Genomic DNA, 25,427 nt, shown 5'->3' on the forward strand with positions numbered 1-25,427 from the left:
CAACTGAAATTGGGCTGGTAAATGCTGGTGATAATGTGCAAGCTGGATGCAAAAAGCAAGAACTTCCCTATGCCAACAAAACTACTTTTCTCAGTAGCTCAGCTAATAGTGCAGACAGGATGATGCTTATTTCCATGTGAACAGTGGAAGGGAGCTGAGAAGAAAATTAAATTCCTGAACAGTACTGTAGGCACGTACAATAACAATTATTCCCTTGAACAGCAGCTGTGCAGACTGCTGGGGTGTTTTCAACCAGTGCTTTAGAACTCAGTGCCGGAATGCCAGTGAGCAGCCATCTCAGCGACAGCTTTGCTGTGCACCGAAGTAACCCAGTCCTGCAAGCAGACAGCGTATATTGAAAGCTGATACAGCTCAATAAATTTTTTTCAGATTGTTTTGCAGAGATTTAGCTACAAGTAGGATACATCCTCACGACTGGTGTACCTGGCGTGGCACTAATTTCTTCTCAGTTAAATTTCTAAGCAGAAACCTATTATCTGTATTCACCCTTTTTTTATCAGTTTGCTATGAGGGGTGCATCTGCATCTTTCTAATTTTACCCTGTATGCACTGGAAATTGGAAGTAGAAATTAGCCATAATGTTTTCAAATGCAGGTATGCTAAATGTACTCGAGAGTTCAAAAGTAGTATTGTAAGCAAGCGTCTTACTCTTGTGTTTCTTATTGATGCCAGTAATGGGACTTTGAAATGTTAAAAACACTTAAGATATTAAAAAATATTTTCTTGCCATTAATGATGACAATTGAATAATTTCACTTCCATTTTGAGGAATTTTCCAATTTTCACTTTTGCAGTGTTTGGGCTACGAAGGCCTCACAGCAACGCCAGCTCCACCCTCCCCGCAGGGAATGCCTGGGGGAATGCAGATCTGTTTACTATGAATTTTGTCTGCTCTCAGCTTCGCTCTTTCTTGACGTTACTGTTCTTGATTCTCTTCCATTATTCCCTGTCAGTCCTTTGACCGGTTTGATTTTTCTCAATTAATTTCTGGGATATTTTTACCGAAGTCAAGTACAGTAACACGAGAGTGTGGCTCATACATTCTTTGCTCTTCATTTCGGGTATTTGAAGTTAGAAGCTCTCTGTGTACTTTTTGGATTAAGCTGTATGTTCCCATAAATCAATTTCTAGGTAGGTTTGCAAGTGCTGGATACTTTTCCATTACCTCCCTCAGCGTAATAAAGTCAGTGGAAGGATAAGAGAAAGGTCTATCTTACTCTATGGTGGTTATTTACACATTTCTTTGCCGTCAGTCTCAGTAGTTATTGACGGCCCAAAGTCCGGAGCAGCGCTGAGCGTGCCGCAGCGCCCAGGACCCCAAAGAGCTGCCCCACATAGGGAAAAATAGGCATGGAAATGTATGTTATGTTCTTGTCTGTGCCGCGTCCTGCATTGCTCGGAGAAGCGACCGTCCTTTTCTGTAGGATGTTTGATGAGATAGCACATGGAATTCCGTGTATCTTCTCAGGATAACCAAGAACTGCAGTGGCACGCTGAATCCAAAAGGGATCGCCTGGCCAAAGGGTGCCCTACCAAAGGTCACCCTGGCCCCAGGCACTGCCCTCGCCGGGCTCGAGAGAGCCTTTCGCTAAGCGGCCCTTGGGCAGGGGCTGCCCCGGGGGCCGGCGGCCTTGCGCGGGCTCGGCCTGGCGCGGGGTCAGCCTCAATGTCAGGGCGCCGGCCGGTCGCCTCCCCCACCCCGTTGCTAGGGCGGTTGCTGCGGCGCCATGTTGGGGGAGCGCGGCGACCCGGAAGTGCTGCCCGGGGCGGGGTTTCCCTTCCTGTGCGGCGGGGCCGGACCCGGCCGGGTTAGGAGGCAGGAAATGGCGGCGGTGCTGCAGCAGCAGCTGCCGGGCCCTCCCGCTCCGCAGTGCCGGGCCCAGGCCGCCTAGAGCCGCCGCGCCAGCGCCGGGCCCGGGCCGCAGCCACGCCGGGCCGGACTCCGAGCACTTTACATACATGAGGTAGCGGGTGGGGCCGGGCGGCGGGAAGGGCGGGCGCCGCCGAGCCGAGGCGTCGGCGGGGGCTCGGCCGCCGCGGGCGGGGGAGGGGCCGGGCGGCGGGGAGCCCCCTCCGCGCCCCGGGGCGGCCCAGGCGGGGCGGAGGGGGGGGGGGGGAGCGGCGGCCCGGGGCTGGCGGCGCCTCCGGCGGCGGGGGACGGGGGTGCGGGCTGCGGCGCGGCGGCGGGCGGGCTCCCCGCGGGAGCGGTGCCCGCCCGGGCGGGAGCCGGCGGGAGGGGCCGGTCCGCGGAGGGGCCGCGGCGTTTGCCCCAAAGCGATGTTTTCCCTGCGGAGCTGAGCTTTGACCTCCTGTGCTCGTTATTGTTTGCTCCTGCGGAGCTGGCAGCCCTTTGTAGCCGCCGATCTTTGTAGGCTGGGAGGGCGAGGAGGGCTTCCTCTTCTCGCTGCTGTATTTTAAACAACTTCTCAGGCTTAAGTGATGCAGCAGAATTGTTTTCCTTGAAGTACTTGAAAGGATTAAGCAGAGGTTGTGTAGTAGCGAAGGAGCGCTGGCTTTGGTTATGCTCCGCTTGCCTCGCTGTCCCTGGGTAAACATATCATTTGATTACTTGGCAATCTGTGGTCTCCCCGTTTCCTCCTGACAAATCAACATATGGAGCTCAGTGTGTATCTTAACCCCGCTCCAGTTTTATTTTTTGCTTTGTGCTGCATTACTGTTGACATGGAAACCAACACCACTTTCTGTTCCAGAGAATTGGAAGCTAAAGCTACCAAAGAAGTCGAAAGAAAACTAAGCAGGTAAGATACTCATTTAAATTCACTCCTACAGTTTAGAACGAGAGTTGGCCTTGGGCTAGAAATCATTGTGGGCTTTATTTGGAGCTTTAATCTCATGTTAATTGTAAGGATGAAAAACACCCTGAATTTAAAATGTCCTCTATTGCATGGAGAAATCTCTGCAATTTTAGTTAATTCAGTCGACTAAACACCTTGTTAGCATTGTTTCTTTTGCATAATAACAATATCAGGTTCTGTAATAGAGTTTCTTTAATAGAGTAGGTTTTTGAAGATAAAAATAACTTTTCTGTCCTAAGTTGTGGTACCTAACAGTAACTAAAAAAAGAATGAAGGATTTGTTTGGTTTTTTCCTATAAAGTTCAGGCAAATATTGCTGGGAGGCAAGAAGTACTTGGTTTTGGCAAGAAACTTGCTTTGAACTCAAACTGTATGTTGCCATATAACTCTTAGGTCCTTGCTTCTTTTTCCATGAAGAGTTAAAGGCAGTGGATTTCCCAATAGCAAGTTTTTATTTGAGAACTTTGTAGAATGGGCAGTTCCTTTTTTCAGTTGCTTAGCTCAAGAGTAAAGTTATGTGGAATTAAGAATTCTGTGCCAGTAACATACATCACTTTTGTATTTAAGAAGTTATTTCTTCTGCACCTTTTATTTTTAGTACAGTGACTTTCTTGCAAATATCTACGTCTTTCTGTTGTTTACATTCTTTTGATTTTGACTTTTGTCCTACTTTCTTTTTGTGTTCTTTTTCAATTTGACCTTAAGGGGACTTTTGCTAGTGAACTTTTAAAGGGACCTCTGCTAGGGCCATTTGCAATATGCTGAAACCCTGAATATAACTGACAGAATATTAGTTTCTGGTTCCTTGCTTTTTTTACTTGTTTACCGTGCCTAATCACTCTCCAACTTCCAGACTGATTTGTGATTGCACTGTGAAAACAGATTGGCTTTCCTCTGCTGTCAGTGTGTGTCTTCCTTTTTTTGGTAATATGCTTAAGTATAAATAATTTTTCCCATTTTCTTGTTGAAATACATAGAATCTTTAAGATTCTTACCATATTGCTTTAAGAACACTTACCATATTGCTTTTAAATACAACGTCAAGGTCATTGCTAAAGGGACTCGAAGAGAATGATTTCAAATTGCCACTCTTTAAGTAATCTGTCCGCAAAAGGTTCCAAAATGCTGTGTAAAAAAAAAAAAAAAAAATTAAATCATCACTGTTCTGTGAAAAGCACGCAGTGCATATTTGATGCCAGAAGCAATTTCAGAACTGTGTTGTTTAGATGGACAGAGTGCTAAGTTCAAAACGACATTCTGATACAAGTCTTAGCGAGTCAGTAGATCTTCACATTTTTATGACGTTAAGAGAGATCTCTTGTCACTATCTGCCACCCCTGCCAGCATGACAAGAAGTGAAAGTAAACTAGAGAACTGCCTGAACTCGGTGCTTCCTGGGGGATGGGGACAGAGCAAGGTTGGCTGAGTAAATTCTGATATGGAATGGGTCTCCGTGTTTTCTGGCACAGAGGTGTAGGTTTTATTCATTTAAAAGATTCAGATCTGGTTTTAAGTTAACATCAATATACCAGCTGTTTTCAGAAACCTGTATTTTAAGTGGTTTATGTTTAGTGAGGGAGTTTTCATCGTGTGAGCACATAGCCTGATAAAACTGTGGCCTGCCTACTCAGGATAGGCCTGATTAATTGTTTTAGTGCTGTAGAACTCAACAGATAGCCCTCATTCTTTCTCTAATGTCATTATTTATGATCTTATTAAATTTGCAGTGACCTAGTCAAATTGTAAAAGAGCAAATATCTTTTCCTGGGAAAGGTAAATAGACCTATGCTACAGTTTTTCTTAATGTAAAATTGCATAGTGTGTATATATAGACGGTAGGCTCCATGGGACGTTGGCATGGCTTCATGTATGTTCTGAAGTCACCTTTGGAGTTTATGCTTATAAATGAATGGGTAGCAAATATTTATTATTTTACTAGGAATATTGGCTTAGACTGCAGGTTTGCGATAGGATAAGTATTATAGCTTTTACTACAGCTTGCTTGTCCAGTTGGAGTGATGCTGTTTTAAACTCGGGATTAGCAATTTGACTTGTTTGGCCTTTTGGAAAAGAATCTTCATTTGGTCTGTGTTCGCTTTCAAATGCATACACGCCTAGCCCTATGCAAATATTCCTGGTCTCAAAAATCAGATTAGTGCATGATTTGCAACAGTAATTCACGTAAATGTATTGCACACTGTATTGTTGCATAACGTTTCAAGTTAAATGTCACCTGTTCAGTCTACCGCTGAACAAGAACTGTCCGTTACTAACTGGAGGAATGTAAGAGTTAAGTTTGGTTAAATTCGGGACCAGTAAAGATCACCATTTAGTTCCTCTGCTTGAAGAAATAACTCTTTAATTCTGTTTGGTAAACAGGGCTTTCCTGCCTCATTTATGTGGAACTGAGAGAAGGTAAATATCTGAAATATGTTTACAATTTCTTTTTCCAAACACAGGAGCTTGACTCTTCCTTCACAAGCATGCAAATTAGAGGGAAAAGTCACACACTGCTTTCATTCACCTGTGTGTCCGCTCCAGAGATTCCATCTGCATTGGTTGCAGACTGTCCATGTTCTGGGAGAGCAAAGCATTTTTGCCTAAAATCATATGTACCTCTAGATTTCATCCATGTATTCCACTAAGCTACTACTGTACAATTTTATTTTCTTTTACTCTTCCATGTTAGAATAACTATCATATTTCCATGAGGCTTTCCTTATCTGCTGTAGAAAAAAAAAAATGAGATGGCTCAATGATAGGGGCGTGGAGAAACAGTGTCAAATGTAGTCATTTCTGTTGATAATTAAGCACTTGATTTTCTGTTGGGTTTTTGGGGGGTGTGGGTTTTTTCCTGATAAACTTCTTACAGGAAGAGTTTATTGCAGAGAGACAGCATTCTATTCATACTTTTCAAGACCTTTAGAGTTACTTAGGCAAAATTATGCATTCCTTTCTCCTCTACACACATTTTTCCAGGTCATGCGTAATTCTCAGGTTATCCCCATAAGGTAACCTGCGTTTACTGTTTCGTTTTCTAGACTTAAAGCAAATCTGCTGTGCAGTACAGTTCTTGTCTCTCCGTTAACAAAACTGTAACAGTCTAGAGTATGGGTGGTCTTACGGTTCAGATGCTGGGCTGGAACAGTTGTTTGGGTTTGTGCATCTGTTACAGATCTCCTACGCGACCAGTGCGATTATGGAGAAGCAGTTTCATCGATCTTCTCCAGTTCATCGTTTGTTAAATGAAGACAGGGATTGTTTATTGCTGCTACTGAAGTCTTGTGTATTTAGATGATAAACTTCTTGGGAAAGAGATTTGTCTTTTGTATGCTTATGTAGCAGTGAATGTCTCAGATGAAACTTCAGGGCAGAACTGTAACACACATTGTTCCAGAACTGTGGCGTATTTACAGTGCTTGTAGTTTGGATCACAGTTCTGTTGAGCCAGCTTCTGCACGGGGAAAACGGGAAGGGTGAGTGTGTTCCAAGTAAGTGGTGGTGGTAGACATGGTAGGTAGAATTCTGTCACTTCACTTTTAGGGTGATAATTTAGAGGCTAAGATATTTAAAAGCAAAAAAAATAAAGTAGCTGACACACATTTACTAATTAATTATTCATTGAAGTAATTGTTTCAATTTTTAGCTTGGCAGCACCTCTTCTATACGTTAATGGCTGGAAAGAATTAACATACATACATGACGTCTGTAAATAAGTGTTTTTGTTTTGCTATCGGTGCCTGAGGCTTTCTTTGCTCCTGTGTAATATGCTGAGTGGTTTTAGTTGCCAGAGCATTTCCATTTAAGGCGCTGGTGGGTTTTGCTGGGGTTTTTTTGTTAACTTCTAAGTATTGGTTTCTATTCCATAAACTTGAAGAGTGCTCTTTTTGGTGTAGTAAGCTATTTTGTGGAAAGGAATAAACGAATTGGAGGATCCATTTTTAATCAAAATACACATTTTATAATTGATTCTTGTATAATGATGGCTTAGTAGAAAAGCTAGCGCTTTTTTTTGTAGAAACAGACATAATTTTTATTGGCAGTTGTATCTAATTGCATAATTTAAAAAAATTTAAAGATTAGGGAACTTGTAGGCCACAATACAGAAAAATTATCAAAGCTTAAAGTCTCAGCAGTATGTTTGGAAGTCTGTGCAGGATAGCAGACGTAGATTGAATACGTAGTGTGTTCACACACACGTTTACTGTCTTTGCAGAATTGTAAAAGATCTTTCAATTCCAGATACTTAAATGTAGTTACCTGGCAGTGTTCCACCTGTAGCACTGCAGGCTAAGTTATAACTAGAAGAAAAGCAAATGGTGGAAAGGATTTATTTGTTTATTTTTCCACAGATTTATTTTATATATTCATCACTGGAAATTTTAGAGTGGTTTCAAAAGGCACTGTGTCTAATTACTTCTAATTCTTACTTTTATCTTTACTCCGTGTAGTAAATGGGTAGGAGGTAAACATCCCTGAAGGGCTAACGCAGAAGTTGGTGGTTGGGGATTCATTAGCCGCTGTGCTACCAGTGTCTCCTGCTTCCCGTGTCAATACATAGGCTGAGCGATGTGCATCCTTTTGAGAAACGGCCTGGTAAATAGCTTTTGACCTGCAGTTAGTAACACAGGGCCAGGAAGAGCTTGGCTAGTTGTTTAACTGGTCTCCTTTGCCCAGCGGGCAGGTGCTTCCCCTGCGTGACCCCCTGCCCGGTGTCGGTCGGGACGGGGCAGTGCTGTGTCGCTGAGGTGTTCAGCGTGGAGGGGCCATTGCGGTGACACCGAAAACCCCGGCGCAGTCTGTGAGGGTCTGATGTGCTTCAGCCCCTGAACGTGCCCAGCCTCGGGGCTCCTGGAAGCGGTTGCAGGTGATGGAAGCAGCCTCTTTAAAAATGTGCGAGCACCATCTTGTGGGGCAGCGGGAGGGAAACGTGGCTTGGCAGTGGGGTTCGGAGCTCCCTGCCTGACTGCGGGAGCATCCCAAGCGGCGCTGGCATCTCCTGCAGCAGCGGTGGAGAGGCCTCGCCCCGCTGGAGCGAGCGCCCTTCTGCTGCGTGGGTGCCTCCGCTCTGGGGCACGCTGGGTGACTGGCGGTAACGCCGAACGGCGACCTGCTTTATTGCAGTGTTGAGATTTGCTGTGTGCGTGTAATAAATGCTTTCACTCAGAGATAAATATTGAGTTCAAATCATAATAATGCAGCGCTATGTCTTAGATCTTAATTTGTGTCAGAATTCTTCTCGTACCCATAATTTCCTCAGTGAGGTGACTAGAATTGTAATTTTATTGTGGCATAATGTGTTTCCCTTTCACGTATTATAACAGCAGAGATAGCACGCTGCACAAACATTAATTACTGCATCCTCAGTGCATCTTCCAGGGCAAATGTGGGTATACTTGATTCTCCTGTTCCACAGCATAAGAATTGAGGTTAAATATGTCTATTTCAGCCCAGATATTTTGGCAATGAAAGCTGAAGCTTTTGAAATTATAGATTAATAGAACTTTTTTTGATAATTTAATAAGTAAAATACGATTTGATATAAATATTACCTGAAATGTTCCAATTCTGAGCATGGCAGCTTTTTTCCAGTTCACAAACCAAATAACAAGTTGAACCATACAAAAATAAAATTAGAATGGTCAAAACTTAAGACAAAGAAGTAGTAATGAATGCTGACTATAGAAGTAAGAATGTAGCTGTTCTTCATTTAATGGCATGTGATTATGATAATGAAGTGAAAGACTTCATATCAAAAATCACCCAGAATTGCAAGGTACTTTCTGTCTTGCCAAAGTGATACCTGTCCTAGAAGCTTAAAAAGTACTTTTTTTTTTTTTCTAATGGCTTAATTCAGGAAAGCGTTTTGGTAATTTGATGGGTTTTTTCCCCTTATACAAACAAGAATTGTGCTGAGGTATACAATTAGAGGAAAAAAAAATAATAGTAAATATTTATCTGACAGTCTGTTTAAAATTATGCAGATAATAGTGGCTTCTACATTTATGTTCTCGGAGCCATCAAATGTGCAGTCTCTCCTGAGATCAAGATCTGTTTTCATTTGGTTTCACTTGAAAATAAAGCACCTTTCAAGTCAAGCTATTTAAACTTGAAGGCCTTTGCTCCAGTCTCAAATGTGAATTTCGTATGGTGTGGGTATTTTATTTTCAGTTCATCTGAATTGAAAAATAAGGTTTGCATTTCTGCTAAGACCATTTAACCTTGAGCAAGCTAATCCAATTATATAGGAGGAAAAGGAAATTCCCTGTACATGTGTGTTAGTGAAAATTGGATGGCTGATAGGGGAAATAATAGAGGTCTGTTTATATATTCATGTTGTGAATCCGAATTCTCAGTCGTTGCTTTTCACTTGGCCAGCTGATGGACCAAGCGTGCTGCTACAAACATTTCGCAGTACGAGGTGGTTGGATCAAATCTACCCAGGTGTAGGGAAAAGCCCAGCAAAACAACTTGTTAATTTTCTGCCTTTGTCTTGTTACTGTGAGACTGGATTCCTACTATTTCTTGTTATGTGCTGTGAAGTAACATGAAGCTGCTGATAGTTTGTACACAAAAAATAATAGGGCAGGAATAGGTAGCTATTAAAGTCTAAGATGATAAATGGGAAATACTGCGTAACACTTCTGTTTCTCAAGGAGTAGCATTAAAAATGTAGCTTGTTTGTTATGTGTTCTAATGGGTGTTGGAATCTGATGCATAAATACTCTCATTTGCTGTCTGTTGAGAGGGCTCTGTATGAATGTGTTAGAAAGAATAAAGGAAATTTGTGCTTTCAGCTGTCAGAGATGGAAATTGAGGAATTCTCCTTTAGGCTGTGATGACTTAATAGAGAAATCTGAATTTGTAGTTCAGGTTTATGTTTATGTAAGAGGGTAGAGGGAATAGGACTACCTTGAAAGAGTCAGTTTTCAGTGAAGAACAGAGGCAGTAAGGGCTTCACTGTTATTTAATTGTACAGTGGGTTAGTTTTGCTTTCCAATCACTGAGATTTAACATTATAATGGTAATCTAATATTCTTTTAAAAACTTGTCGTGAACTATACAGGTGGGTAATTTCTTTTCAGGGGTCACGTAGGGTCCTGATATTAATCATAGGGGGTTTTTTAGGTGTTCTAGGCTGGCTTTGTAATCTAAGATCAGTTTTTCTTAAATACATGAAAATAGAATGATCACAGTGTCATAATTTAGGAGTTTGATTGTTCCTGTGTGGAAACACAAAAAGGTGCTCTGGTAGAATATTCCAGAGATATTGGTGTGTTGTTTGTTAGCATCTGTATTCTAAAAATGAAATGTAATCTTGTTGATTTAGCTGTAGCAGGATTGTTGAGTTTTTTTCTTTTTCTCTGTGAAAATACTATTTTGCGTTCTGCTTGCTCTTTAAAGTGCTATAGCTTTCTTCTAAAAGCTGAATGATTTTTCAGTTAATGTAGTTTTTGCGTGTGACACACTGAAATTTGTTATACAAAACAAGTTGCTAGTGGCTTTCTTAACTCTTAGAATTCTTCTCAGGTTATTAGAAATCCTGTAAAAAGCCTTTTGTTCCAGTAGCGTACCATCCTGCACTGTTGACACTTCCTACATCAGAGGTGTTCAGCCTGTGCCCATAACTGCTGTGGCAGTCGGGAGGGAGCTGGGCTGTTTCCCCGGGGCCACCCAGCCTAGCAGAGGCAGGTTTCAGCCTGGTTGATGGTGTCTCCCAGCAGCAGCTCCGTGGTTCCAGGGGTAAGTCTGGCAGCTCATCCCATCTTGCACTGATGTGCACAGCCAGTGCTGGGCACCCCAGGAAGGAGAGCGACCAGAACAGGCTGATTGATGCTCTGGATCGTAGCTTACTCCCTCCTCGGATCTAAGCAGCCTTCAGCACAGGGGACATCATGAGAAGGTGACAGGAGTTCCTGCTGCACAGCCTGCTTGTGACGGTGTGTTTTCCTGGGGTGATCCGGGGCCCTGCTCACAGAACCTGTGCGTGACCTGGCGCTTCTGGGAGGTGCTGGCCCAGCAGCAGCGTGTGGGGTAGCTGTGCGTGATGCACAGAGGCAGTGAGATGGTGAGAGGAGAAGGGCTGCAGGCACAACTCTTCCTGCCCAAGGGAGGAAAATATGGTACTTGGCCTTTTCAGTTGGGCTAGAGGTCACTTATTCTCAGTGGTACTTCAGGAAGTGCTGTCTTCCTGAATAGCGCACCGGTGACGACTCTTTGTACAGAAGTCAGCTGTGAACGAGTCGTGTCTTCTATCCAGCATGAACTGTGATATATAGAAGCTATTTTTTCTAGACTGAATTCAGACCCACGTGCTTCTTGTATCGTTTACCAATTCCAATTGCCTCTTAAAAATTGGACTATTCCAAATTAACTCAAAAGTGGGGGTCAGTGTTACCAACTTCAGTTTGGTTACAAATGCTCAGGATGCAAGACAGTGAGGGACAAAACTGCCAAATGTGTCACCTTTATGGGGCACAGATGTCGCTGCAGGTTAATTGTTACCTCAAACTTGCAAACCATCCAAGGAATTGCTTTAAATGAAACTGGCCAGCTGGAATTGTTTTCTGTAGTTATGTGACTAAGCTCTTAGTTGTCTATGAAACAATTTTTGAGACCTAATTGCAAATGCAAGATTGCTTTTTGCAGTAAGACAGTCCTCAATGAATCTTGCAGCCAGATTAAACTATGCTAAAATGCAGAATAGCCATGATGTGTTTGATGGTTTGTGATTTGTCTTACAGTGCAACTAAAATACAGAGGGGTCTCAGAAATACCATTTTTAGTTTTTTTTTTTTTTCCATATCTTAACACATCAGAAGCAATTCTTTTAAAGAAGAAATAAGTAATGCTTGTTCTCTGTTAGTAGAAAATCTTGAAAGACAGAATTCGATTTGTGGAAACTTTTTAGAGCAGTGGTCTGTCTGTAGCACATTACTGTATATGTAGGGTGGAAAGAATACTGGTATTGTTTGACTGCTCATTGTCAAAGCATGCTGCAGCTCTAGGCTGGGAAATACCTGCAGTGTCAGACTGCTTTTGTGAACACATGCAGCGTGAGTTGACGGGTACTTGTAACTGTCACCCTAAAAGTGGTAGAGGAGGAAAGAAATGCTGGATATACAATAAATCAGTGTTATTCCAACAGAAGGGAGCACTGGGAAAAGAAGCAAGTAGAGGATGAAATCGGATTTGCAGTGAGAACAAAGATCTTGGCAAGTAGGGATGAAAAACAGTTTCTGTTTGTATTAGTTGCTCTACAGATACATGTAGCCAAGCTCCAAAGGTTTTCTGTTTACAGAGAGAAATCAGAGAAGATATTTGTGATTAAATAAAGAAATACTTGTTAATTTTGTGAATATAAAACTTTCCTCCCTCCAGACAAATTGATTTTTACCATCTAGATAAAGCAAAACTGTTGTCTGGCAGTATTAATAAAAATAGATTTGAGAAAACTGCTTCAGTTACCCAAAATGTAATCATACGATTTTTTTTTTTTTGTCTTGTGTTGATAGTCTCGGAAGTTTCTGTGCCCTATAAATATTTTAAATATTGCTGGCTTTTTTCTTCCACAGTCAATGTCATGTGAAAATACTACCTTATCTCTTTTTGTTTGAAACTAATATTAATAGTAGCCAAGTGGCCGCAAGCTTTGAACTTTAAACGGAAGTGTCGTTACTGCGACATTGTCCTTACTGGGAGGAGAACCACTTTCAACATCTTGCTGAAGACTCTGACAGTGGGACAGAAGAACAGTTTTAATGTTTAAAGGTAGAACTCAAATGAGCAGCAAGAACGTTGCCACATCCCGTTCCAATTGTCACGGAAGTTAGGACTTGTCTGAAGGACATGGTTTGCCCAGTGAGAGGGTAGATGTGTGGTGGAGCTGGTGGTAAGATTCAGGACATCAGAGGGATGTATGGTGGATATACGCTTTAGAAAGAGATCTGGAAAAACATTTTCAACGTATTTTTTTTAATCTCATCCACCTGACTATATGGTCAGGGCTCGTGGACCAAAACTTTCCAAGTTTTCGAACTTGGAAGCATTCCTGACCCTGAAAGAGCAAAGAAGACTCCTGCAAGTTGGCTTTCTAGTACATAAAAATGCTTTAGTCTCCAAATCTCAAACTTTGAAGTAACTGAATATTCGTATGTTAGTATGTTCCCTCTCTCTCTGCCTAACAAAAACAAACTGCCGCCACTGTTTTATTTTTATATTCAGCTTTATTGTTACTTTCTAAACTTCAGAATCCTTCTTTCTGTGAGCAATTGTTTTTATTCCCATGTATGAAACAACTAACTCATCTTCTGTTGCACATTCCGTGTTGTCACGAGCTTTTTGCACCATTAGCCCAAAGGCTTTTTTGCCTGCTTGTTGCCACGGTCTCTTCTGTCAGTTGTGTTTGTGTGTTCGTTCTCATTCTTATCAAGAATCACTGCATCTCTCCAAGCATGGCCTTAAAGGAAAGTTTATTTTTGTTATCCTGAAATTTGTATCAGATGTTAATTCCTACCGACCCTGATAGCTTGCAAGTGTGCTTGCATGTCTTCAGTTCTTTCTGCTTTTTATACTCTCCGTGTTCTCCCTCTTGTCTTGCTTTCACTGAAGTCTGTTGTTAAACAACATAATCTGGAAAGTGGTGTTGCTGCTGTGTGTTCTGTTTTAGCGCGTGAAATGAATCAAGTGAATTTAAACTAATGTAATAGGTTTTGTTTTGACTTTTGAAAAGTTAGTTCTGTCGCTCGATTGAGGTGCTGTAAAACTGCCCTGCTGTTGAAAGCTCTGGTCTGACCGTGCTCTTCCGTTCATGTTCCTTCTAGTTCATGTGTCCTTTACGTCAGCAGTCCCGTCCATGCAGACACAGCCAGCTGAGTTATCTCACTGCTCAGGCCGGAAAATGTGTGCATGTGGGTTGTTTCTTGGCAGAGGTGGTGGTGTTTAAGATCAGTGGGCTGATGCCGATTCCTCCCTGGCTGTCTAGGCACCATATTGATGCCAGAGGGGTGCCTGGCTGGGGAGGGACCCGTTGCTTGCCTTGTGTGAGCGTAGTCAAACCCTGGGCTGGGTCAGGGCCGGTGGTGAGTGCCAGTGGGGGGCTGGGATGCGAGAGCTCAGTCGTACAAATCCACGGTAGCAGGTAGAGATTCAGTAACATCTGAATTTGCGCTGGCTTTTGAATCAAATTAATGTCTAAGCCTTCACTGTAAGTTTTGGAAAAAAGAAAATCTTAACGTGTAGCCTGACACTGCATCTGCTCTTGAAGTTTTGTCACTTGTGATTTGCAGTGAAAGTACATAGTCCCTGTAGAAATATTATCCAATTAGAAGTAAAATTCCCCAGTTCCTTTTGTGTCACTGTGAAATAATTGTTCTAAAATGAATCTAAGTGTGTACAGATTATATTTTGGGAGAGTTAATTACAAACTGTGTGGTTCAGGGATTTAGTGCAAGAAGAGGAAGAACAGTTGATGGAAGAAAGGAAAAAGAGAAAAGAAGACAAGAAGAAGAAGGAAGCTGCTCAAAAAAAGGTATGTTGAACACTAAAAACTAAAAACCTGTGCTTATGGGTTACTTTTCATCACTAGCAACTCTGTTTTAGCTGTTGCTATTCAGAAGTGTTTTCTTTTTGATTTAATGTTTTAAGCTTTAAATGTACTGTCTTAGTGTTAACTGACACGCTGAACATCTTCATTGGCTTTGTGTACAGTTTCTTCAGAGATTAAATATTCTTCTGAGATGACCAGTCTTTTTCCTGATTGTTAGTTGAAGTGGTTTCAAGTTTGAAAACTTCCTCAATGTCAGTTCATTTATTATTAGAGTATAATTATCTTTTTTTTTTTTTTAAAGATAGTGGCTTTCAGCTGTAGCCTTACTTTACCTTCTTATCCTTCAGTATGGAGATACATGTCATAAGACAATTCGTAGGGAAGGTGGATAAAACTAAAGATATTGACAGGGAAGGTGTTTTGGAATAGAAGCATCACAGAAATGCTTGTAGACACTTCAGAATTCCTGTTTATTGTCAATGTATTAATCACAGCCATTGATTCTAAATATTGACTCTAAACTTGAGAGGAGCTTGTAAATCTGTTTTTAAAAACATGTTCATTTCAGTTGGTTTGCTAAGCAGTGGTAGCAAAGTGAACCTGCTTAACAGTTTTTCTTTCATTCCATTGACTAATGCTAGATATTTATTATATAGTCGAAAAATCAGTAGTCAGCTCTCCCTTTTTGTTGGCCTAAATAAAGGTGTTCGTTGCACACCTGTACAAAATTAGGTATCTTGCAGCAAATCTAAGTGAAATAGTCCTGGAGCGATACTCCTTGAAGAGGTATTTGCTCATATTTCAGAATGAGAGGTTCTTTTCAATAGCTGACAGCAAAGATGCATAATAATTTTTGGACCTCAATTATAAATTTATAACTCATTTTCCTCCTGGAATTCTTTTTTAATCAGAAGTTGTAACAGCAAAGGAACTGGTTTACTTGTAGATTTTGAATCTTCTAAATAAATGGTACTTCATAGCTGACTTCCTCCTCCAAAAGTTTCATTTTTTCATGAGTTTGAAAGGCATGCTTCAGAGTGGAATTTGTAGAAGAAATAAAAGCATAAATATTTTTTGAAAGTGGAGAAACCAGATCTTTGCCTGAAATGGAAAGGTTTGCTTATGCATTCTGCTGCTGTGGAGCACCTGCTAGACTGTTCTTCAGAAGCCATGTCTTTATTCATGTGCTGTATTCTTAGAGTAATGAAATGTTGAGTGTGGGGACTTCATTTATCAGGAATTTAAGCAGCTTCTGTGGACAAAAGAGTAGGGTGCCACAGGGATGCTCATGTGCGTTCCTGGAGAAGCTTAAACTTGTTCTAGATTAAAGAGAATATACCTCTGAAAAACCATGGTAACGAACAACTGCCAGTTAACTTAGCTGTTAAAAAAAAAAAAGTCCTAGTACAGACGTGGCTTGATTCTAGATTAAAATGAGGATTTGTTAATACAGGTCACAACAAAGGGAGAATCCCTTTTCCGTTGCATTAATATTTATGAGTAGTTTCAGGTTGGCCAAAATTGCTCCTTCTGTTTTGTAAGCTAACTTTGTCTGTTTGATCTCTTAAGAACATACTGGTTTGTATTATCAACCATAGGCTCTCTAGCAAAAACTTTAAAGCATTTAACCGCGCACCAAGTACTGATATATTTTGGAAGTCCCTAGCTGAAATATGTTCAGTGTTTTTTTTCTTTTAGAGAATAGCACCTTAGTATAAAAAGCAGCCAGGAGCCTTGTCCTATAGACCCTTTCTCTTTGCTGGTCTCTTTGGGTGCTGTGGATAGCCAGAAACAGCAAAAAACCTGAAAAATTCTAAGTTGTCTCGTTTGCCCGTTCGTGGGTCAAGTGACAAGCTAATGAATTGATTTTTAACTCAAGTCACAACTGGGCGGGGGGGTGAGATTACAAGCTCTTCAGGGTAAGCTCTAAACACATGCACAGGCATGGCAAGAACTGAAGAGGCATCATGTAATCATGCTGTGGAAGGAAAAACTAATGCTTGGGGTTTACATATACTGTAGTTTTTTAACAATTGGAACTAAAAGGAGTAGTAGAGGAACAGCTGCAATCACAGCGGTATGACACTTAGGGAAGGTTTGTTCTGTGCTTGCACCCCGACGCTGAGCAGCTTCTGCGGGACATCAGCGGTTGCATTCCACTTACCTTTCTGTGACAGTATAAAAACATGTTTTGAACACGTCGTTCAGAGCCAGCTGCTCTACATACAGCATCCTGGCGTTCGAAGTGCGTACGGAACTTCCCAAGTCTTCAAAATAAATTTTTTAACAGATTTGTTGAACAAAGAGCATAATGAGAAGCTGTGGTGTTATACAGCGGCCTCAAATACAGCGGCTGCCTTTTGGAAGATGAGGAAGAGGGGCAGTGGTAGTAGTAGTCAGTGTAGTAGGGATAAGGTAGACAAAACTGGAAATGAACGTGGTGTGGGTATTTTGATACGCCCGTGTAAGTGGCCATTGGCTTTATTTTTGCGTTCTTAATTCCAGTGGCTGATGTATTGCTGTTAGTACAGTGGATTTTCTTCAGAAGAGATTTTGCAGGCGTCTTCGTCTTTAGCTATTTTTAGCAATCTCTAAGAGCTTAAATTATAAAAATGAAAAGCTTGTGCTCAAGGTTTATTGGGAGCAAGAGGGTGCATTTCAAACCGGACAGTATAACTTAAGTTTTTGTTTGTAACCTTGTCATTGTCAGCTTAAGAAGCTGAAAAAGAGGGGTTTTCTGTTAATGTGCTCTTGATTTCCTTAAGAGAAGTGAGGCGGTGGCACTGAAGAGTCATTAATAAAGTTTCAGTAGTCAGCCCCAACAGTGCTAACGTCTGAATCTAGCCAAGTCTTACATCAAATCGGTGAATCAATACGTTTTTCTTGCATTCACACACGTTCCGTTTTCTCTCTCCTCACGGTTTTAATTATAGACAATCGTAGCTTAAGTATTATCGCAAATTTATTGCATGCTATGAGTATATTCAGTGTCATAATTAAAATGGGTTGTATACAGCTACCAAAGTGACCGCATCAAATTAAATCCCGTTTTGCTTTGGCAGTAGTGCATTTTAAAAGTGGTAATTAAGAAAACTCAGATAGGAAGAACTATGATCTGTGCTTTTGGGGGGTCCTTTATGAAGTTGGTTTCACTATGTTTTGCAGTTAAAACTGCACAAGTAAGGTGCACTTCCATACAACAAATGTTTCTCTCCCCATTTTTATCCTATGGTAAAATTTTATTCAAATAGATCTCTTGGCTGTATCACAGGTATAACCAGCTGAATCTTGGCAATGAAAAACTTAAAGCTTTTGCATTTACTTTCTTACTTCCTTTCAATTTCTAGGTCCCTCCCTCTTCCCCTGCCATATTCTGCAGTAGAAGTGGTGGTGGTTCTTTGCTTCCAGGCACAGTTTTTAACTTGCTTCAAACACCTTAATTTGCAAGTTTAATTCAGTCTGTTTCATGTAGTTATCTTTCACATTAATTTTTGTTTTCTATAACATTTAAACAGCGTAAGGAATAATAGGCATGGGTTGGTTAGAGAAACACTTCTGAAATAGATATATAATAACTTTAAAACATTTTAAAAGAGGAAAGTCAAAATCTAATGTTGCTTTATGAAGTGGCACATGCACATGTGGTTTTTCTCTTATCTGCCCAAATCAATGACACTTCTTTTTTTCTTGTTCTAGGCCATTGAACAAAAAATCAAAGGTAAGTAACTTTAGGGTTATTTCTATTCTGTATATTACTTCTGTGTGTTTAAATATGTTGAATCAAACGAGTCACCTGAAAGCTCTTCTCAAATGTAAAAGATGGGATCCTTGAAACTTCAGTTGCACTTTTCACTGCCCTCAAAAGACTAGAAGGGTAATGGCTAAGGGTTTGTTCCAGGCATTGGAGTCTTCTGTTCTTATTTTCCATTCTTAATTACTTACACAGCACCAAGCATATACTTAATACCTTGAGTTCTTTTCCTTATTTGCTTTTTTCCTTCCTCTTTTTTTTGCTTTGTTTGAAAAGCGCACAAACACTCTAACACTTCAGGTGTGACCATGTATAGATGTAATGGGTCGGTTTGAAACTTCATTTCCAACTATGTAAGTGCAACTGGGGTTGGGAACGCTTGATAGTTAAAACTAGACATATCAATTGCTTGTTTAACTGTTGCCTGTGGCACAGTGATCAGGATGGTGCTTTCTGAAAGGTGTAACTTCAATGTTCAGTGCCAGGCTGGGAACACTGCAGTTCTTCTGAATGTTTGTGGGTTTTGTACAGATCTCCACTCCAACCGACTTCTGTAAAGGGCAGAAAAAGATTCTTTTGGCTCTCGCTTTAGTTCTAGCCCATAACCTGTTAGTTGGGAAGTGAATGGTAATTGCGTAAGTGATCATGTGGAGTGCTTGCTGAATCCCTGTTTTCTGGGAACTTTGGGTTTAATTTAATACTTACTCGAGCAGTGGTAGAAACAGGAGCTTGGAAGCCCTGCTTAGCAGAGATGCAATTACTGTTGGAAAAATCAAAAAGTGTTTGAAGTGCTGTTCTCGCATGAAGGTAGTAAAATGGTAGAGGACACACTGCGCTTGAGAAGAGGTGAAGAAACAAATGAAAGTGTCCGTTACTGAGGCGTGCGTTTGAAGAAGCATCCTAGTTCGTGTGTGGTTGAAATGGAGGAGGCAGGTTCTCCACATAAAAAACGCGCTGATTCGCCTGCCAAGGACTGCAGTACCATTACCAGGTATCAGGAGACACGTTTAGGTCTAGTTTATTTAAGTGCAATGTATACTTTAGTGTGTGTGTTTAAATGGGAAACAAAAAAACCAGCTTGAGCAGGACCAATAGGTTTTCAGCTTGTGGTGGTGCTGTGGGGAGGGATCACGGGCCGCTCGGGTTCTGTGTCTTGGGGAGTTCTCCTTCGTGGCGCACACAGGAGGCTGGTGGTTTGGTTCTGGGGTGTCGATCTCTTGACGCAGAGGAAGCTGCCAGAGCGTGGTGGCTGCAGGAGCGTCCACGTGCTGTTCCTGTGGCCGATGTCAGTCACGGGACCAGCCGGTCCATCCGTGCAGCCATCCTCTGGAGTTCACCTGGCCCTCCCGACCTGACTCCGGGCACTGGAATCACTTGGGAATTCTATGGTTGTCATTAGGCACAGAACTGAATACTTAATAAAATTGCTGGAAGAGTATTATAATTACTAAATATTCTTCATTTGTTTTTTAAAGCACCCTTTCTGAAGCAGTGTGTGGAGTTGCACTTGAAGTGCAGGCCAAGCGTTTGTTTTCTTCTGTGTATTCCTGCCGTAAGGCTTCTAAGATAATATACCCGATTGAAAGAGTTGTGAAAGTCTTTGGTTTTGTTCTGAAGTAATAAAATATATCTGAAAAGACAGTGAAGGAGAATGATAAAATACTTTGCTGTCAATAATAATGTCCATTTTGAATGAACGTTTGACCTGCGTGCTTACGCTGCACTGGCATCCGTGCGTCACATCGGGGACGAGGCTGCAAAAGCAAATGGCTAAAAATAGCATGAAGGCGGGAGGGCAGTAATTCTGCTCAGTGGGCTACCTGATGGTAATCTTCAAATTGAAAGAAAATGCCTTTCTTTTGAAGGACAGAGTATATTTTTTCTTTTTTTTTTCTTTTCTCCTTTTTCTCCTTGGAGGCCTAATGTTTACTGATGGAAGTGTTAAGTTCCAACTTTAATGTTACATTATTATTAAAAGAGTATTTCAGGAAGTTTAGCAGGAATTTAGAGTTGTCAAACGCAAGCTGGCAGTCCTTCTGAAGAACAGACATGATTAGATTCAGATACGCAACTTTTTGAGTTTCTATAGGAACAAAATTGGTTGCTTATGTTGCACATAGCTCTTTCATTGTTTCAACAGTTTTGCCTACTTGTTTTCAGGATGCAAATTAATGTTTCATTAGTTTCCAAGTTTCCATCGCGTTAATGTCTTAAATAATTTATTCTGTGCATGAGCTGAAGATAAAATACAAGAGTATAGGATCTCTAAATTATTCAGAATTATGTTCCTTCTTTTAGAAAAGTAGCTGGTTAAGTGGTGGGGGTGGGTAGGGAGGTTATTTCTTGTTTTTAAGCGTAGTTTGGATGGCTTCAAAATGTTGTTTCAGCTAAGGTAGAAATTGCTTTTTCACCAGCTGAAGTAGCTACCAGTGTGCTTGTAAAATTATAAGACGCTCTTCTGAGGAAGTTAATAGTGCTGTTTGGTCTTGGGTTTTTTTCCCCTCTTCAGGAATAGGAATGGGAAGTGATGAAGACAATGCTAATATAAATGTTTCTGGTACAAGTAGCATTTTAGTACTGTAGTATTGTCATTAAAAATGCATGTATGTCATTCCTGTGGATTTCAAATATTCTAACCTGTCTAGTCTTATACATCTGGTTTTATTAAGAGGGAAGAGGAAGTTGGTAGGAGTTAGAGATGAATGTATTATTTAGTTGCTAAGTGGAAGGTTTCTCTATCTGTGCAGCAGCTAGCATAACAAATTTGTACATTGACAAGTGCCCTCCAAGTGCTCTTGTACCAGGTATTTCAGGAAAAAATAACTATTATTTGAAAGTCCTTATTAGTTGAGAATACTTTAGAATTGTCAATTGTTGTGGTATTCCTTCTGGCTTGGCAAAATACATATTTTTGCTGTGTTTAATGTCAGCGCTATTAAAGACAGACAAAATCAATCAATTTACCCTGAATTCCTCCTAAAACAGGACTCTACAAACCACACTGTGGCCACAAGTAGCTAATGTTAAGCCAAGCACTAAAGTAAATACTATTTAAGAACGTTTGAGTTTTGTTGTATATGCTCGCTTCAGTAATCAGGGTGTACTTCTGCAGAATGAGATTTCATTATGAGATGAAATATCTTTTTGCACTCACTTTAATGTATGTTCATAATACCCCAGTGAAGTAATTTCTAAAATTTGACCAGTAATGTTGATGCTAGTGTTGTGGTTAGTTGTTCTGGATGCTTTTGTGCTCTGCGAAACAATACAAGCTAGAGCTGGAAACATCTGTCAATCTGCAGTTCTGAATTCCTCTGCTTTGTAGAAGGCAGAGGCATAAAGTACTACTTTTATTGCAGAACAGAATAAACTTTGAATCAACCACTGAAACGGAAAGTGCTTTTAAAAATAGCTGGGTGTGGAATTGAAATCTTTGACTCATATTTCCCACCTTGGAAACTTATTCATTTTCTTCCCTGTGAAGCAAAATTGCCCGAATACACTAACTCTTCTGTTTTTTGTCAGTGGTTTTTTTTTTTTTTTTCACTTGCCTAACTGTGCTTTTCCTGATTGGAAAAACTGTTATGTTAGCTTTTAAATCTTGAAAGCGAATAGCAAAAATGAACAGAATAAGGAATGCTTGCTGTTAAAATTACCCGTAGGAATGGCACACAACTTACCTTTGTGCGGATCTTCAGGGGTTAATGAATTGGCAAACAGTTAGATATTTTCCAGATCAGCTAGCTGAGCTTACAGCTGCGGCCATTTTTCCACAACGAAAATTCTAGCACTACATCTTACGTGTGTCAGCTTGAAAGCCAGACTTCCTCTGTTTGCCCTTCAGCATTCCAGCACTGACAACTCTTTGGGGCATGACATGCAGGGAGAGAGCATTACAATACATTTTTAAGAGGTCAGCTTCAGCAGCAGCAAGAAGAAACATTTAAATGACAGCTTGGTGCTGTTCTTTGTGTGGTTTAGTAGACGATTTGATCTTTGTACGCTGATTTTGTGCGAGCGAGAAACTGTTTTCCATCTGCATTAAAGTTATTCAAACAGCTGCCATTTTTTTTTTATTGGAGGGGGAGTTTAAGTCACTGGGCCCCTACTCCAGGAGGAGTTGGCAGGCAGCACTCCTGGAGCAGTAAAATGACACCATGCTTCTCCTCCATTTTCTAATGAAATCTGCAGAGTGGGAAAGCAACACAAGTTGGAAGCGTCTTTCTTTGGAATCTCTCTGTAAACTGTAACTTCACCATCCCCTGCTTTGTGGGTTTTCAGCAGGTTTGTTCTTTATGAAAATCTGTCATTTTTAATACTTGTTTCTGTAAACTTGCTGTTACTAGTCAAGTAAATTAACTGTGATAGACTGTAAGTCTGTTAATACTATCTTTCTGCTTTAACATGATTCAGAATAAAATACTGAAGTGCAGAGCAAACTTTTATTAAACAAGGAACTTGTTTATAACAGAATATGAATATAATGATTAAGGGGTGCTGGAATTTATAGTAGCCATATTGGAATATTAACGTGTTATTTAGTCTTCTGAGAAGTTTTGGACCAGAAAATGTTCAACAGGATAAATTGTATAGCTTAAAACTTTGTGGTACTTAGGGAAGTGCAGGCAAGAGAATTCTGATTAATTTCACTTTGAAATTAAGGTACAAATGTAAACTGCATATTCTTTACTACAAGCCTATTATCTGGTAGATTTCTGTCTAGTTTGCTGATAATACTGGAAAGAATTACCATATTTGCTAAGGAAATGAATGCATAGAATATGAGAAATACAATTTTCTTAAACTGTTTGTGAAGTCTTGTTCATGCCGTAGCTTAGGGACTGGCTTGGCAGAACGTGGCTTGTTTATTACTTTTATGGTCAAAAGTGATTCGATTACCTGCAAGTCCATTGGATTATGTTATAATACGCACTGTGTCTTAAAGTAGCTTTAATTGGGGAAGTAAAGTACTAACATTGCTGGGTTGCAGCACTGCCCTAAGCATGCTGTTTGCAACTCTGGATGTCTCGTGGAATGTCGTATAGAAATGATTTTATTTTATTTGAGAGGAGAAACTGTACGTGAATGAAGTAGTACTGTAGGAAAACTGAGTGTCTTTCATTGACCCTGTTACGGGGTGTTCCGTGTTGGATTAAAAAAAAAAAATCTGAGTGAGGTGTGCTTTCCACTTAAACAGACCGGGGCGGGGGGGGGGGGCTTAAATACAGTGTGCAGAACGCTAGAGGATGTGTATGTGTCCCTAAGTGGTGCCATTACTTTGTTGGCTTGATAATGATACACTGGCTGCAAGAAGTGGTTGTTTTCTGCATATGGCTGTCAGCACACCTCAGGTGTAGGCTGAACTGTGCTTGAAACTGTAAAGAGTACTTGGTGTGAATCAGTTGCAGCAGAAGTCATGCTGATAGATCAGAAAGTTAAGATTTGGGCAGCAGTTCTACAGGTTGCGGTATGTGAAGAATTTTTTATTTCAAAGCTTGTTGCAGTACCTAGACCGCAGGAATGTGCTAAGTGCTTGTGCATTAAAATGTTGACAGATTCTTAGCTATTTGCTAAAATAGCCCCCCCCCCCCCCCCGGCTCAGTGATTCTCAGTTATTTTAGTTATTATTAAACCAGGAAATTTGAAAACGAATACATGGAAATAGGTTTAAGACTTCTTTGTATTTGTGAAATTCAGTCTTGATCATAATTTCTTGTTGCATTATATGCATCAAAACAGTATGCAAGGAATCTGATCTGAGTTACCTACTTTTTTAATACAGGTAGCGACTTCAGTTGATGGAATCTGATATGCTATTGGTGATTTTTATCAACTTGTCAATTTATCTAACAGCTTTTGAATATCCATATTCCCTGTGCTCTGTACATTAAATTGACTTATGTCTTGGCTATTCCTCTCCTTAATTCTGTCCTTCTCCAGTCAGCTGTGAAATAGGGAGCGCTGGGTCAGAGCTGTGGTGGGGCTGTGGAGGGTGAGCGGCTGGGGCTGGGGACAACTCCTCTTCCCTTGAGACTTCCGTCTCCTGTGAAACAAGGAGGTGGCTAAAAGTATTCTTTGCTGCTTTGCTTAAGTAGCCTAAATGTAATATTCCATTAAAACACAACTCAGATGCAGATTCTGAGGTGACAGTTTATTCTAAAGGCCTTTATGTATGTGTTTTTCAAAATACATAACTGCATATTATAGTAGAAATAAAAAGAAATTAGTCATAAGTAACATTGACAGTATTCAAATTGATTCCTTAAACAAAAGCTTAAGGAGTTTGTGTTCATTAGTTTTTATGTTGTATTCACATGCATCTGTTCTGAAAGTGAATGATAAAATGGTCTTTAAACAAATGAAAAAAATTTTAAAAGCCCCAGAAAACTACATTTTCAGCCATGTAGTAACAATATCCCTGCTGCTGACATGCCAGGAAACTTAAATGGAACACAGCAGGGAAGTGGTTTGGGGATGCTGCTCTTAAGCCTCGAGTCATGTACGTTTAGATGCTGCCAATGTGCAAAACTATTGTTGAAAACAAATACAGCCTTATAGTAACTGAAACCTGATTTGTAATTGGGTGCCACCCCACCCTGCGGTGCGGAGCCAGAGCCCTTGCTGGTCCCCAGCAGTGCCGCCTGCCTCAGTTTCCCTCTTCCCCAGCACCCAGGGTCACTCCTCTTCCCCAGCCTGCCACCGCCATAGAGATGCTGATGGAGCTGTGTCCTGAGCTCTTCTCTCGCAGGACCTCAATGAAAAAATTGTGGGGCTGACTTCAGCCTGGATCACTTTTCCCTTCTGTTGGCTGCACGGGCCCAGAGAGGGTTGTGTTGCTGGGGAAGGAGTGACCTGTAACTAGGAGGAACCTCTTTAAATGTTTGTCACCGGAGAAGCTGCATTGCCGAGCTGTGACCTTGCTGTTAGCAGGAGGAATGCCACACAGATTAAACTATTTTCCTTCAGTAACTTCTAGAACTGCCAGTTTCATTTTGTGAAGTTCTGGGTGGAGATGGTGACTTGACCACGTAGGTAGGTCAGTGCTGAGGGAGGTCATGATCGAGTCTTGAGGTATCTCAGGAAGTTCCACGGTAAATGTAGACACACTGTATGGATGCCTCATCTGAGAAATTTGAAAAGTGCGTTAACGTGTCGATAATGTGAGGGACTGGAAGTACAGCTTACGCGTTGTAGTGGTTGGGGTGGATGGCAGTAGCGCCAGGAAACGCACATCCATAGCTCGCTGTGTCCTTTCTGGGTGTTGAGCTGCTTTACTAGCCAGGTACCTACA

General features: G+C 41.0%; 1 protein-coding gene across 6 annotated transcripts in view; it reads left to right on the forward strand.

Annotated features, from left to right (window-relative positions):
- The first annotated feature begins 1,834 nt into the window (after window positions 1–1,834).
- Window positions 1,835–25,427, forward strand: part of TNRC6A (trinucleotide repeat containing adaptor 6A) — a 52,267-nt gene continuing 28,674 nt past the window's right edge. For 3 of the 6 annotated variants that reach the window (XM_074886395.1, XM_074886399.1, XM_074886400.1), the window contains exons 1-5: window positions 1,835–1,985; window positions 2,733–2,780; window positions 5,217–5,252; window positions 14,277–14,367; window positions 18,082–18,103. In XM_074886395.1, coding sequence (XP_074742496.1) covers window positions 1,981–1,985; window positions 2,733–2,780; window positions 5,217–5,252; window positions 14,277–14,367; window positions 18,082–18,103 — 202 coding nt within the window. In that variant the 5' untranslated portion in view covers window positions 1,835–1,980. Of the gene's footprint in view, window positions 1,986–2,688; window positions 2,781–5,216; window positions 5,253–13,929; window positions 14,368–18,081; window positions 18,104–25,427 lie in introns of those variants that run through there. The other 3 variants (XM_074886396.1, XM_074886398.1, XM_074886397.1) reach the window with 3 other exon arrangements.

This window comes from Strix uralensis, chromosome 16, assembly GCF_047716275.1.
Source record: "Strix uralensis isolate ZFMK-TIS-50842 chromosome 16, bStrUra1, whole genome shotgun sequence".
NCBI lineage: Eukaryota > Metazoa > Chordata > Aves > Strigiformes > Strigidae > Strix > Strix uralensis.